The sequence below is a fragment of the Myotis lucifugus genome, unplaced genomic scaffold (assembly GCF_000147115.1).
Source record: "Myotis lucifugus unplaced genomic scaffold, Myoluc2.0 scaffold_102, whole genome shotgun sequence".
Taxonomy (NCBI): domain Eukaryota; kingdom Metazoa; phylum Chordata; class Mammalia; order Chiroptera; family Vespertilionidae; genus Myotis; species Myotis lucifugus.
This window is the reverse complement of record NW_005871150.1, coordinates 2,211,299-2,225,672: the sequence shown is the minus strand read 5'-3', so window position 1 is coordinate 2,225,672 and position 14,374 is coordinate 2,211,299. Positions and strand designations below refer to the sequence as shown.

General features: G+C 44.4%; 1 protein-coding gene across 6 annotated transcripts in view; it reads right to left on the bottom strand.

Moving 5' to 3' along the window:
• The window catches only part of FAT1 (FAT atypical cadherin 1), a 118,583-nt gene that overhangs the window by 88,968 nt on the left and 15,241 nt on the right, over window positions 1-14,374 (bottom strand). For all 6 annotated transcript variants that reach the window (XM_023757161.1, XM_023757160.1, XM_014459073.2 and 3 more), the window contains exon 2: window positions 7,086-10,368. In XM_023757161.1, coding sequence (XP_023612929.1) covers window positions 7,086-10,368 — 3,283 coding nt within the window. The remainder of the gene's footprint in view (window positions 1-7,085; window positions 10,369-14,374) is intronic.

Here is a 14,374-nt window from a genome sequence, read left to right as displayed (position 1 = left end):
AACCCTAACAACCATCTAAAACTTTGTTTTGATGAGAAAACACTCCAATTAGCATTCTGACACGTGTTTTTATATGAGATCACACTTTCACAACTGAAAACACGGGTAAGATACCTGTCCACCTCAACTGGAATGTGATTCAGCCACTACTCACTAATGACTTCGCTGAAATAATCTTAAAATTGCTGAAATGCCACCACTTTGTAACGCTAAAAGCCTGTTCTCCTAAATGTGCTAAAGAGGAGCATGTCATTCTGAGAAAAAAATGATGGAAGGTTCTTAGACACTCTACTCCAGTGGTTCTCAACCTTCTGGCCCTTTAAATACAGTTCCTCATGTTGTGACCCAACCATAAAGTTATTTTCGTTGCTACTTCATAACTGTAATGTTGCTACTGTTATGAATCATAATGTAAATATCTGATATGCAGGATGGTCTTAGGCGACCCCTGTGAAAGGGTCATTTGACTGCCAAAGGGGTCACGACCCACAGGTTGAGAACCGCTCCTCTACTCCTTCAAGACAAAGCCTCAAATCTAGGATTCAAGTCTCCAGCCTGACTCAACCCAGTTCAGCCCAGAGCCCTACTCCACTAGTAGTTTTCATATGGGCTTCCTTAGAGCATCTCAACATGGTTCTTTAGAAGTGAGAGGCAGTACAAGGTTGTGTTTGCAAGCAAGGCTCCAGAGTTTGGCCACTGAGTACCCAAGGGGCTCAGGCAAGTTACTTAACCTCTTTGTGAATGTGTCCTCTACCTGGGAGGTGTGAGGATTAAAGAAATGAAGTGCTTGGAACAGCACCTGGTTGTAACAGTGTCTGTGGTTTCTGATTATACCAATGTCCATGACAATGGACATTACTATCATTAACATTGAAAGCATGAGGTCAAAGAGACCAGACTGGAAGCTGCCTCTATCCTATCGCACCCAAGTCCTGGCCCTTACACATCATTCAGATCATACAAAAGCATCGCGCAGCCTCACCACGTTCTGCTTCACAGCATAATACCATCCTGAGTCACAGTCCACGCAGCTTCCTAACCCAACCAGTGCGCCCATCAATCCTGAAAGAGTCACCTTGCTAAATACCATGCAAAGAACTAAAGACAAGCTGATCCTCTGTTTTCTCTGAAAACGAAATGGAATTTCCTTAGGATTGCTAATTAGACCCTACTGTCACCTAAACACCCTCCTGCTTCAAAGGAGGCTCCCTTTCCTCAGTATTAATTACTCTGTGCCCGGCCTGACTCAGAATCACAAAAGAGCGGATTGATGCTCCCAAACACAGTCACGGCTCGCCATCCTAACAGAACTTCTGCCTAAGCCCGACTGTCAATCTCACTGTGGCTAGGAAATCCATTTCTCTCCTCTTCAACTTTTCTAGGAGGACGGAAAGCGCAGGACAGCAGCTGCAGCCGCGTAGGGAGGAGACAGCCACACAAAAGCCCTTTCACCAGCACATTTCTGAACTCCCTCCAGGGGCCTCCCACCAGCATCTCCAAGTCCCTGCTGCCAGGAACTCTAGACCCAGCTCCATCCCAGGTGACTGGCCCCCCCACAGTAGACCACACTTCCAACAGCCACTGTTACAGACGTATTGCCATACCGTGTGAGCCCATTGAGACCCTCCTCATTCTATTTCCTGTCACGACAGAACGGGCCCTAGGAAAAAGCAGAGGTCCCTGTTCTATGCTGAATATGCTACTGTCAGTTGAGAAAGGTTGTTTCAAAACTTGAATAAATAATTAAAATAACTCAAGAATTCTGCCAAACCAGACAGAAGCCCCAGAAACATCCTCCCTCTCATTTCAAGGCCCTTCTTCCTGTTCCCCACTACACAAGCTCAATCGTCCTGTGTCCCGCTAACTAAGGAAGGCCAGGAGCCAGTCTCCAAATGGGTAACACGGGAATGATGCAGTGACACTCCCCCACAATGAGAATGTGGCCAAATTCTCTTAAGAAGAAGGGAGTCCTAATTCCCCTTCCCATATTTCACCACCGGTGATTTATCTTGTTGCAACAGCTGCACTTCCACATTAACTCATTCCAAGTCTTTTCATCAAAACGTCCATTTCAATCCTGAAACCCCGATTGGGATTCTAAAGGTAACACAGCGCTAATAAAGTTTAGAATTTGCTCTTATCTTAATGAAAAACATGGTCTCCCCAAATAAGTTGTCAGAGAGGGAAACACTCTTATTGGGCTGCATTATAAAAACTGCCAAACGCTGAACCGAAGAACTCGAGACAGAAGGGGAACCTCCTCACAGGCATTCCGTTATAATACACACATCAGGGGGACAGACCTACACAAGTTTCTATTAATAATTTGAGAAAAGTCTTTGGCCAGCCATTTTTCTGGACGTATCCTTAGTTTTCAAAATTGGCAAAAGGCTGCAACTTTTTATTGGTGCTCGAGTAGTAATTAACATGGAAGGGTACCCGTCAGCCCCGAACACTAAACTGAATTGATTCCACAAATCTAAGGACAGATGCTCGAGATTCTATTCCACTCAACTTTGAAGATTACAACAAAGGGAACCAGGAACATATCTGAAGTGAGAATGAAGTGAATGCTGAGCACTATAAAGTCAGGCAAATCAAACGTACATGGGAAATTACACATGCTTTAAAGATACTTGCTCCACCAACACCTATTAAACCTGCGTTATAATCCTCACTGTAGATCAAGCATGTCAAACTCACAGCCCACAACAAATATTTTTGCGGCCCAGCCAATATAAGGGTATGTAAGAAACAATTTAATAAAAATTCATTTCCCTTATGCACTTTACACGCAGGCACACCATTTCTCTCCACTAATACCAGCAGCGAGTATTTTAGCAGCCGATTGCCACATCATTTGTCTTGGACTGACTTGTTTGGTGTGCACAACGATAAATATTTTGCTTTCGGAGAACAAGAAAAATAGGTTTATTTGCATCACACTTATTAATTTGTGCAGTTATTCAGTGTCTGGTAAGTTAATGTTCAAGAAAACATATTAATTTTTATTAAAATGTTCTATCATTTTATGTTAACGATGAGTCATTTATTTCAGCCCTTTGTATTCAGCATGTCTCTATTGAAATAAACTTACGTTTCTATGAAAATTGAAGCTTTTGTTTTTTTTGCAGCCCACATAAACTTAAACCTTGTTTATTTGGCCCGTGTGAGCCTTTGAGTTTGACATGCTTGATGCAGATGTTGGGACAAAAAGGGGGGTACCTCAATGACAGCACTGGAGATTGGCTCTTAACCAGACTGACTTTCCGAGTAATTGTTCACATCACTCTCTACCCTTCCAAACCTCACATGGAGGAGCAATCATGTGGGCCTGGTTTGTGAGAACAATTCCTAACGCCCACCCAGAGGCCTCGCCAGGCAAAGCATGTGATACAGAGATTAGCAGATGAGTCAGCTGTCACTCCCACAGGGCAATTACAGTGAGCTCCCGGCAAAGCCAGTTATAAAGTGCCTACAAAACCTAAACCTGACAGGACTGTACATATTTTAGGCAGTCCACAGAATTTCTATTTCTTAAAAAAAAACATACGCAAAACTACTTTTCAAGGGATGTTTCAAATGTACTTTCCTTTAAGAAAAGATCTTAAAAAACAGTAAGAACTAAATCCAGATTTCTGAATATGTTCTCTGTTCTATGAAAAGTATACAAATGATACACATACCTGACAATGTTGAAATAGGTAGAACATCCCCAATACTTGGTTACGTTACTCAAAGTCAAAGGCAAGAAGTACTAACCAGATAAGTGGGCAGGTTCTTGGTATTCAGAGGCAAAGGACGCCTGTGTGGGCCCATGTCAGTTAGCCCAACAGGAAAGGCGTGACTAGGAGAGACAGTCAGAGCCCGGCAGAGACGGGCAATGAGCAGACACTGAGGCTCTAGGCAGGTGCTAACACACCTGACCTGAGCCAACCCAACCCACTCCGAGAGTCAGCGCTGGGTCCCACGGGGATCCCCACTGGTGTTCCTGAACTGCTCCAGCTTTTCTTCATCGGACAGGCACCTCTCTACACCTCCAACCTGTCCTAGAAATTAATCAGGCAGACCCCAAATGAAAGAAATTAGCCTATCTCATTTCAGCATTTCTACTGCACGAAACCCACTGACCTTCCCTGCAGGAATTCAACATTATGATACCCGGTGACTTGCCAGGATTCTCTAAAATAACTTGCACTGGTCATTCTACTGCCAAAAATACATCTTGTGATGTATACCAGGCCAATGTGTCATTATTATATCACTTGTATTTCATTTCAAAACGCATCTAAACCTAAGTCTACTGTACATGCCGTATTTTGCTCTGGAAAGCAAGAATTACAGAATAGGTGACCTAGAAACGGCCAACTTTTCTTTCTCTCACCTTTAAATGTCAATATTTATACAAACGCAGAACCGTTTCATATATACTTCCCAGCCCCACTGCCCATAATCCCGGCCTCCCATGAAGTCTGGCCCTGCCACGGAGCTTGCAAAAGGAGCTTGCAAACCGCTGGGGATCTATTTCAGGACGCGGCAGTGTTGGGTGGGATGTTCCCTCTTTTTTCTTTCTTGGGTAGTAAAAATATCTCAGTCTCTTAAATATATAGGTGAAAAGTACTCGTTTCTAAACGAGGCTTTAAAAAGCAACAAAAATACTCTTTTCACTTGAAAGAAAAAAACACCAAAAGGCAGTGCTCATATAATTTAAGTCATCAAAGAAATGTAAATTAAGGTTTTGGTTCTATTTTCTGTTCGAACTTTAAGTTACAACAGCTCTTTTTAGGCTTTTAAAACCCACTTTGGAAAAGGAAAAAAAGTAGGGATAACTATCCTGAGGAAATTCAAAACACTTCAGAGTTTCAGCTCCTAACTTTGGGGTATTTTTCTCTGTTGACATCGCACCTGAAAATTCTAAGTCATGTTGGAGAATATGACAACAACAAAAAAATCTATTCTACTCTTCAGATGAAGGACTACTAATTGCTATTGATTGTGCTATTTTCTCTTGAATTGAACTATTTTGGGTATTTTTTTTTTAAATATATTTTATTGAATTTTTATAGAGAGGAAGGGAGAAGAATAGAGAGTTAGAAACATCTATGAGAGAGAAACATCGATCAGCTGCCTCCTGCACACCCACCACTGGGGATGTGCCCGCAACCAAGGTACATGCCCTTGACCGGAATCAAACCCGGGACCCTTCAGTCCGCAGGCCGACGCTCTATCCACTGAGCCAAACCGGTGCTGGCTATTTTGGGTATTTTAGATGAGTGGTAGATAAAGTGTGTGTGATACATGCTGGTAGTATTTAATTCATTAGAAAAAGAATCCCCTGAATAAACCAGAACACATTAAAATATTATAGCATCTAAAATAGCTTACTTCTAGGAGAATATCCTATTTTTCATGTGTTATATACCTATTAGATGTGGGAGTGGGTACGGGGGTGGGTATTGACTGAATACCCAAGGTATTACTTTAAAAGAAACTTTTAATTTAATAAGAAAACATCCCTTTTTAGAATGGAATTAGTAATACAGAAAACATCAATGAGACTAGTAAACAAAGTGAGTTCCATCTATGCTGATAAACGCCGTGATTACCCAGTTTCCTTCTGTTTCCACTACCCTTCTCAGGGGGGCGGGGGGGCATTCAAAGCCAAAGTAGTCATTAAATTAATCATTCAGCCTTTTAATCTTTAGTGAGCAGCTTCTACATGGCAGGCACTTTGGGCTAGATGCTGAGGATAGAGAACGCATGAGCTAACATTAAAAGCCTGCCCATAAAGGTGGTTTAGGGGTAAATTATAACACCCAAAATTCGTGTATTGAAGTCCTAATCCCTCTACCTCAGAAATGTCTGTACTAGGAGATAGGGCCTTAAAGGAGGTAAAATGAGGTTATCAGGGTGGTCCCTAATCCAATACGACTGGTGTCGTTATAAGAAGAGATTAGGACAACGACATACAGAGGGAAAGTCATGTGGAGACACAGAGAGAAGACATCCATCTACAAGCCAAGGCGAGGTCTCAGAAGAAACCTCCCATGTCAACACCTTGATCTTGGACTTCCAGACTGTGAGAATATTAATTTCTGTGTTTAAGCCACCCAGTCTGTGGTGCTTCGTTATGGCAGTTCCAGCAAAGGAATACAAAGGTTCGCATCCCATCAGAGGAGAATGACATATAAGTACAGGAATTAGCTATATAAAGCAGCTAAATTCAGAGATACATACAAAGTGCAAAACAGTACTCTCTAGCATAAATTGGCTGCCTCAGATGTTCTGGCGTGAGGACCTTTGCTAGGTGGGAGACTAGCCTAACATAGCTCCGCTACCATTTCCAAGACACTATTAGACTCTAACACCTGCTAGGAGCCCTTCCCGTGTTATTTCACTTCATCCTCACGTAAACCTTGTGGTAATTTTGAGTGTGTCCATCTTACAGATGAAGAAAGTCAGTTTTAAGAAGATAATGAACTTGTCCCAAATCACCCAATTAACAACTGAAGGAGCCAGAACTCCAATCCAGGTCTTCTCCACTCAACATTCTACATCAGACTCTTAAACAAGACCTGCAGGGGGCACTGAGCAAAGCAGATCATGTGACGGAAGTTTTAGCAGAGTCTTCTCTTGGTGCATTGCAGAATTCTGCATGTTTGCAGTAACCTCTGCATGGCGTGCTAGACGGGGTGGTAGTGACTGTTCTAAGGCTGCAAACATTCTAGCTGCAAAAACTCTGCCAAGGCTTCTCCAGGTTAAGCAAAACCACAAGGATGCTTCTGATCAGATAAGAGCAGAAACAAAGAGATCCATATCAGTGGTCATGATCTCAATGCTTCCTTATTTTTTACTGATTTTAGGGCAGCTCAACCAGGTTCCATTGGTTCCATCTTCGTGACTCACTATACATACAGACACCTGCAAGAGGATGAAAAGCACGCGCGGGCATTGCCACTGCTACCCTGAGCCCTAACAGGCCAACGGGGACCTACAGGGGATCGTGAAGGAGCTAGCACAGGGCAGGTGGTCACTGTAGAAAAAACAGGAGGGGAGATCAAACAGAGAAATAGGAACGTAGTTACCTGTTTCTTCATCTATTTTGAAAACACCAATGCCAGAACCGTCTCTAATGGAATAGCGGATCTCCCCATCTCTTCCTGCGTCCTCATCACGAGCTGACACTTTCATCACTGACGAGCCAACAGGGACATCTTCTTTCACCGCCCCCTTCTCCACAAAGCTGGGAAACACGGGCGGGTGCAGGTTCTCATTCACATCGACGACCTCCACTTCCACGTAGCACGTGGATGACAGAGAAACCGGCTTCCCTTTGTCTTTGGCCCTCACGGTGAGATTATAGACTTGCTTCTTCTCAAAGTCCAGCTGCTGTACAATCCTAACCGCTCCGCTGAGTTTATCCACATCAAAGTGGCCTTCTCCGTGGTCCAGGAGACTGTATCTCACCTGACTAGACTGACCGAGGTCGGGGTCATAGGCCTCCAACCACATGATGATGGTCCCTTCGGGAAGGTCCTCGCGCACTTTCACGTGGTAATGAGGTGGAATGAACTTGGGGGGGTTGTCATTGACATCCTCCACGGAGACTTTCAGAAGCACCGTGGAAAACAAGCGGGGCTCCTCCGTGGCTTGATCCCTGGCTTCGATCTTCAAGTAATGCACGGGCTGGACTTCAGGATCCAGGGGCTGCACGACCTTCACCACACCAGTCACGCTGTCGATGGAAAATTTATCGGTGTCCGTGAGGATGGAGTACGTCACCTGCCCGTTTGGCCCGAGATCCTTATCGGTGGCTTCAACCTGGATGATCTCACTCCCGATCTCCTTGTCCTCGCTCACTTCCACAAAATAGCTCTCCTGTAAAAACTCGGGGGGGTTATCGTTGGCATCCAGAACCCTGATATCCAGAAGGTGCCACGCGGCCTTCTGCGGCAGACCAAGGTCAGACGCGGTAATATTCAGGGTGTATCTGTCTGTCGCCTCACGGTCGAGGGGAGATAGAACCTTTAGCATGCCAGTGTCCATGTCAATAAGGAAGCAGCTGTCCTCATTTCCTCCAGAAATGGCGTAGACCAGTTTCCCATTGAAGCCAGTGTCGAGGTCGGTGGCGTTCACGAGAAGGATGCTGGAACCCACGGGCCGGTTCTCCTTCACCTCGATGCCCGCCGGAAGACGACTGCTAAACTGCGGGGTGTGCGCATTGACAGAGTGAGAATCGAAGAAGACGTCCTCGACCTCGCCCTGGCCGTGCAGCTTATTTGCCTGGAGCAGCTTCTCTGCCAGCATTTTGGCCACACCGGTCTCCTCACACTGCAAGTGCACCGGCTTGCGACTGACCGCCACGGTCATGTTGACATAGAACGGCGTGGCAAAATTCTCTCCATCTGTAGCCGTAATTCTCAGACTGTGAAACGACACCTTTGCCCCCAAGCCTTCCGTTAGCGACTGCTTTAAGGACAGCACCCCGGAGGTGGGATGTAAGCTAAACAAATCTAGTTCATTGCCAGCTTCAATCTGATAGCGGACCAACTGAAGTTCATCGGCATCGATGGCAGAGACGGTGGTTATCTGCTCTCCCACCTCTAGATCCCGGGGAATGGTCCCTTCGCAATTTATTTTCTCAAACAAGGGTGTGTTGTCGTTCAAGTTATTGAGAGTAAGGGTGGCCAGGACCTCAACTTCCCGGCGGTATGGCAGGCCCCAGTCGGACGCCCGAATCCTCAGGGTATAAACCCGAGGCATCAGCTCATAGTCCAAGTTCTCTGAGGTACTCACAGCACCAGTGAAATGGTTGATCACAAACGGCACGGGGTTTAGGTTTGCAATACTGTACGTCACATACCCGTTCTCGCCCTCATCGGGGTCCACTGCACTCACACTCATGACCGTGGTGCCAACGGGGACATTCTCATCAAAAGATGCTTTGTAGGATGTCTGGGTAAACTCAGGGGGGTTGCTGTTAGCACCTAGGACTTTGACCAAGACCCTGGTGGAGGCTTTTCTGTCACTTGTTGTTACTTCAAGTTCAAAATGGGATGCCTGCTGTCTTTTAATCGGTTCTAAAATGGAAATGAGACCAGTGTTGTGATTTAAACTGAATTTGGCTTTTCCGGGCGCACTTTTGAAAACATACCTCAAGTGGGAATAACGAGGCGTGGCTTTTACCATGACCACAGGGGTGTTGGAAGGAGCCAGTTCGCTGATTTCTGCCCTGTAAACATCCTTCTCAAACCTGACTGGCCCGGCTCTGAACTGGGGAGAAGTCACGTGGATGACTTTCACCGCAGAGAACTGGGGAGGCGTGCCTTTGTCTTTAGCCTGAAGCGTCAGATTGTAGCCAAAAGGATGACTGTCCCAGTCGATGCCACCAGTGCCTTTGACTTTATATTCTTTACTCCCCGGAGAGGACCTCACCGTTCTAAACTGCTGGTGGAAGTCACCGGCCACAATGCTTAAAGACGCTACTTCCCCATTGGCTCCCTGATCACAGTCCTCCACAGTTATGACCGCGTACGTTGGGTCCTGGTCCAATTCTGACGGCGACAACGTCACCGCGGTGATGATGGGCGCGCACTCGTTGGCCTGCTCCACGTGCACCGTGAGCCTGGCCATGCTGCTGATGCCACTGCTACCGTACAGCTTCATCCCCCGGTCCACCGCGAGGATTTCCATCTCGTAGAGCGGGGTCTCTGCGTGATCAAGTCTCCCGGTCAAAACGATGACACCGCTGGTTGGGTGAATAGCGAACATGTCTGTTCGGTCTTTAAAACTGTAGTAAAACTCCCCATTGGTTCCTATGTCTGCATCTGTGGCGCTGACTCTTGCAATACTGGTCCTTATGGCTGTGTTTTCAGGTAAAGAGACGCTGTACGAGGTGGGCGAGAACAACGGTCTCAAGTCGTTTGTATCCAGCACTTGCACCCGGACCACGGTCCGGGCCTCCGCGTTCGTGTTCTTTTCCACCGCTTTGACTACCAAGGTGTAATGGTCTTTCACTTCCCTGTTGAGAATAGCGGTGTTTCCTCCTTTGGTCCTTATTCTTAGGAAGCAAAAGTCTCCAAGCACGTACTCTTCCGCTTTGAAGAGGTTTTCATTGTCCCCCGAGACAATTTTGTACCGTAATTCCCACACTGGGTTGGTCAGGTAAATGCCCATCTTTGTGGGATGCCCGACGTAGGTCTTGGCGGCCGAGTTCTCGTGCACAGTGACGTTGTAGTGGAGCTGTGTGAACTGCGGAGGAGTCTGGTCCGGCGCTGGGCTTCCATCGCCGTCTCCAAAATGCTGGAGGAGGAGCAGCAGCAGCAGGAGCGCGGCCAGGTGTCTCCCCATCGCTCCACTCGCAGGGACCTAACAGACGAGAGAAATAAGAATCATCACTTCGGGGAAATAAAGCCAAAACATGTAAACTGTTTTCTTACACTTTGCTTTAGACCTTAGATCAGTGGTTCTCACCCTTCCTAATGCCACAACCCTTCAATACAGTTCCTCATGTTGTGGTGACCCCCAAACATAAAATTATTTTTGGTGCTACTTCATAACTGTAATTTTGCTACTGTTATGAATCGTCATGTAAATATCTGATATGCAGGATGTATTTTCATTGTTACAACTTGAACATAATTAAAGCATAGTGATTAATCACAAAAACAATATGTAATTATATATGTGTTTTCCGATGGTCTTAGGAGACCCCTGTGAAAGGGTCATTCAACCCCCAAAGGGGTCGCGACCCACAGGTTGAGAACTGCTGCCTTAGATTTTAATAAAGCATTTTCCATCTTTGTGGAATATGAATAAATGCAGTGGCTGTAGATTTTTTTTCTGTTTTCCAATATAAGTATATCAACACTTATTTGTCTAGAGATACTAAGTTTAAGAATATTCTATTTTCATATTTTAACGACTCAAGTTAAAGAATCCTAATGAGTGGCTGGCCGCTGTGGTTCAATGGCTGATATGAACCAGGAGGTCCCAGTTCAATTCCTGGTCAGGGCACATGCCTGGATTACGGGCTCAATCCCCAGTAGGCAGCCAATCAATGATCCTCTCTCATCATTAATGCTTCTATCATTCTCTCCCTCTGCTTTCCTCTCTGAAATTAATTTTTTTTAAAAAAAGAATCCTAATGAGCATCAGATGAAAGATTGGCAATTATAAAAACTAAAGTGTATTCTTATACTTAAATCTTCAGGGCAGATACAGTATAAGCAATTGTTAAAAAGATGGATAAGTACATTGTTTAGATTTACTTACAAATAATAATTGCTCAAAAGCTCACAAACTTCATTCTACTACATTCTCCTAAGCATGGGAAGCTTTGAACAACTCATGTAAAACAACAAAACACTCAACAGTGGCTTTCTATCACCTCCCATAATGAAAGCTTGTAATCTCATTTCCCAGAATTTATCCTGAAATTATTTCTTTCTATGATTAAGTTCACTCCCTACATAATGTGAGGGTTTACTGTCTCAGTGCTATACAACAACCTAAGTGTATTAAAGTAATTATATCACTCAGTGTGATACTGAGGCCATCTCTTATCCACCACGAGCCAAAAAAAAGGTCAGTTTACAAAAGGAAAACCCGCAGTTTGATGATGAACAGAACTTTGCCTCTCCAAGTCCACCAATCACATCTCACCAACCACACCAACGTCTTCTCACTTCTGTTGTCAACAACCAGTACTGTCCTGAGGGCACTGAACACCTGTCACCAGGACATAAGACACACACACACACACACACACACACACACACACAGCGCCAAATCACCTAAGCTAATGGCCGATCAATGCAACAAGGAGGTAGGGACTGCAGGTCAGAGGGAGACGTTGGGAAGGGAGGCAGTCCACAGGCTGAGGTCTGGCAGGAGAGCAGAACAATTATTTCCCGACCATCTGTTCACCTAAATGCCAACAAACTCACCTTGTCCCTCACTGTAGCTTCACAAAACAGCCCCGCACTGAGAGGCGAGGACAGGGCTGTACCCTTGGCAGAGTGGCCATTCACCAAATGTGAAGCTACCAAAGCTGGAAGGGACAGCAGCCAGGAGGGCTGGTTGAACAGCCAGGTTGAAATGGCAGCATTAATTGACAGTATCTCAGCGCAGCTCGCTTCTGCCAGCTTTGCCCCGTTGCTCATTTCATCGGGGAAAAAAGGAAAAGGCCTGATGTGCTGGAAGCAATGAGAAGCGTAACTGAAACTGAATCACGTTCAAGGTGGGCACCCTCACCTGTTCTTCAGTTATCATCATACCCTCAGCTCCGCATGGGAAGGAGGGAAATTAGATTCCTAGCCTCTAAAAGAAAAATTCTCATTTAAATAAAATAACAAAGCAATTTCCTCCCAGAACTATTTCTTAATTTGGCCAGCAGATCTACAACCCAGGGAAATTTTAATATTTTGTAATGATCCAGTAATTTTATCAAAACGAGTGAAAACTTAATTCCATTCCACCTCCAGGTACTGAGAGCCTGCTATGGAATAGCCCATACAAAGGCACATGGAACTAAAGATCATTTTAAAAGACAGAGATTCCCATCCTGAGGTATTTACAAAGTAGGAGTAAATATATATATAATGCTTTAAAGAACACTTAAAAAGATATGTTAAATAAGCATTTCTTTGTTTTAGGAAATATATAATTACTATTACCCACTTTACAGCCAAGTATTATACCAGGATTCTACTGTAAGCAATTAAAATATTTTTGCTTAATTCTACATATAAAATATTATGCATTAAAAGGAGTAAGAACACACTCTATATGTTGATATGTAAAGATATCCAGATATATTAACTGGAAAATCTAAACTGATCCCATGTATGTGTGCAAAAAAAAGGGGGGGGGGATAAATTGTGTGCAGAGTACATGAATGTGCTTAAAAATGAACCGAAACATTCTGGACACAAATTAAAAAATAAATTGTTAACTGTGGTAACTTCTGGAGACTAGGCGGCTGGAGAAATGTTCACATTTTCACTTTTCTATCCAAATGTTTTGGCATAAGCATATGTTATCTTTGTCATTCATTCACTCCCTTCATCAATTATTTGATTCAATCAACAAATATTTAACCAGTTAACTGCCACGAAATTTTAAATTTAATTTAAAAAGGTCCACTGCTTGCATCTATAGACGTTTATGGCAGTTAATTGGTTAATGAGCACCTACTATGTGCTGGGATTAGTTGTAGATGCTGGGGATATAAAAATGAACCAAACAACCTACCAATAAATCCCCATGGTGATACATTTCCTGGAGACAAATGAGAAAACCATGCATATCGGAGGCTGACAATTAAGTGCTAAGGAGAAAAATAAATAAAGCAGGGCAAGAGACACTGGTCAGTAACCCGAAGGGAAAGAGAGAACCCTAACTTCAAAAGATCCAGGGCTTCTCAGCCTCAGCACTGTTGACATTCTGGATTTGGGGAGGTGAGTAAGGTTTAGAGGGCTCTCCCATGCATTACAGGATGTTAGTATGATTCCTGGTCTACACCCACTACAAGCCTGTAGCAGCACTTCCCCACCAACTAAAATTGTCTTTGGATATTCCCAAATATCTTCTGGGGCTCAAAATCTACTTCAGTAAAGAAGCCCAGTTAGAGAAACAACAGAGATCCTTGTGGCTAGGGCACATGGAGGAGGGGAGGACAGTCAGGGGACCATTGTTTATATAATCCATCAATTGTAGAATAGTTTCAGATGTACAGAAAAGTTAGGAAGGCCAGTTTCCCCTATTGCTAACATCTCACATTATGATGGTACCTTTGTCACAACTAGTGAGCTAATGTGATACACTGTTGTTAACTATTTAAATCCTAAGGCCCTCTTTCTGTCCCAGGATCCCAACCCAAGACCACCATGCTGCGCTGAGTCATCATATCTCCAACTCCTCTGGACTGCCAGTTTCTCAGATTTCCCTTATTTTTAATGACCTTGACAGTTTTGAGAAGCACTGGTCATATATTCATATATTCTGTAGAATGTCCCTAGAGTGGAATTTGCCTGATGTTCTTCCCATGAGGACACTGGGGCTATGTGCTTGGGGGAGGCGAGGTGCCATTTTAAATCACATCCCATCGCCATGACTTCTCCATGTAGATGCTGCTCTTGCTCAGTTAGTTGAAGTGGTGCTTGCCGGGTTTCTCCGTGATGAAGTTACTCTTCCCCCCTTTTCTGTACTATTTAGAAGAAAGTCATGATGCTCAGCCCACACTTAAGGGGCGGAGAGTTATGCTTCATCAGTTATTTAGAATTCTTCTACGGGGAGATTTGCGTAGTCTCTCCCACTTGTGTATGTACTCAATCATTCCTTCAGATCAGGATGATAGGTGACTTTTAGGACT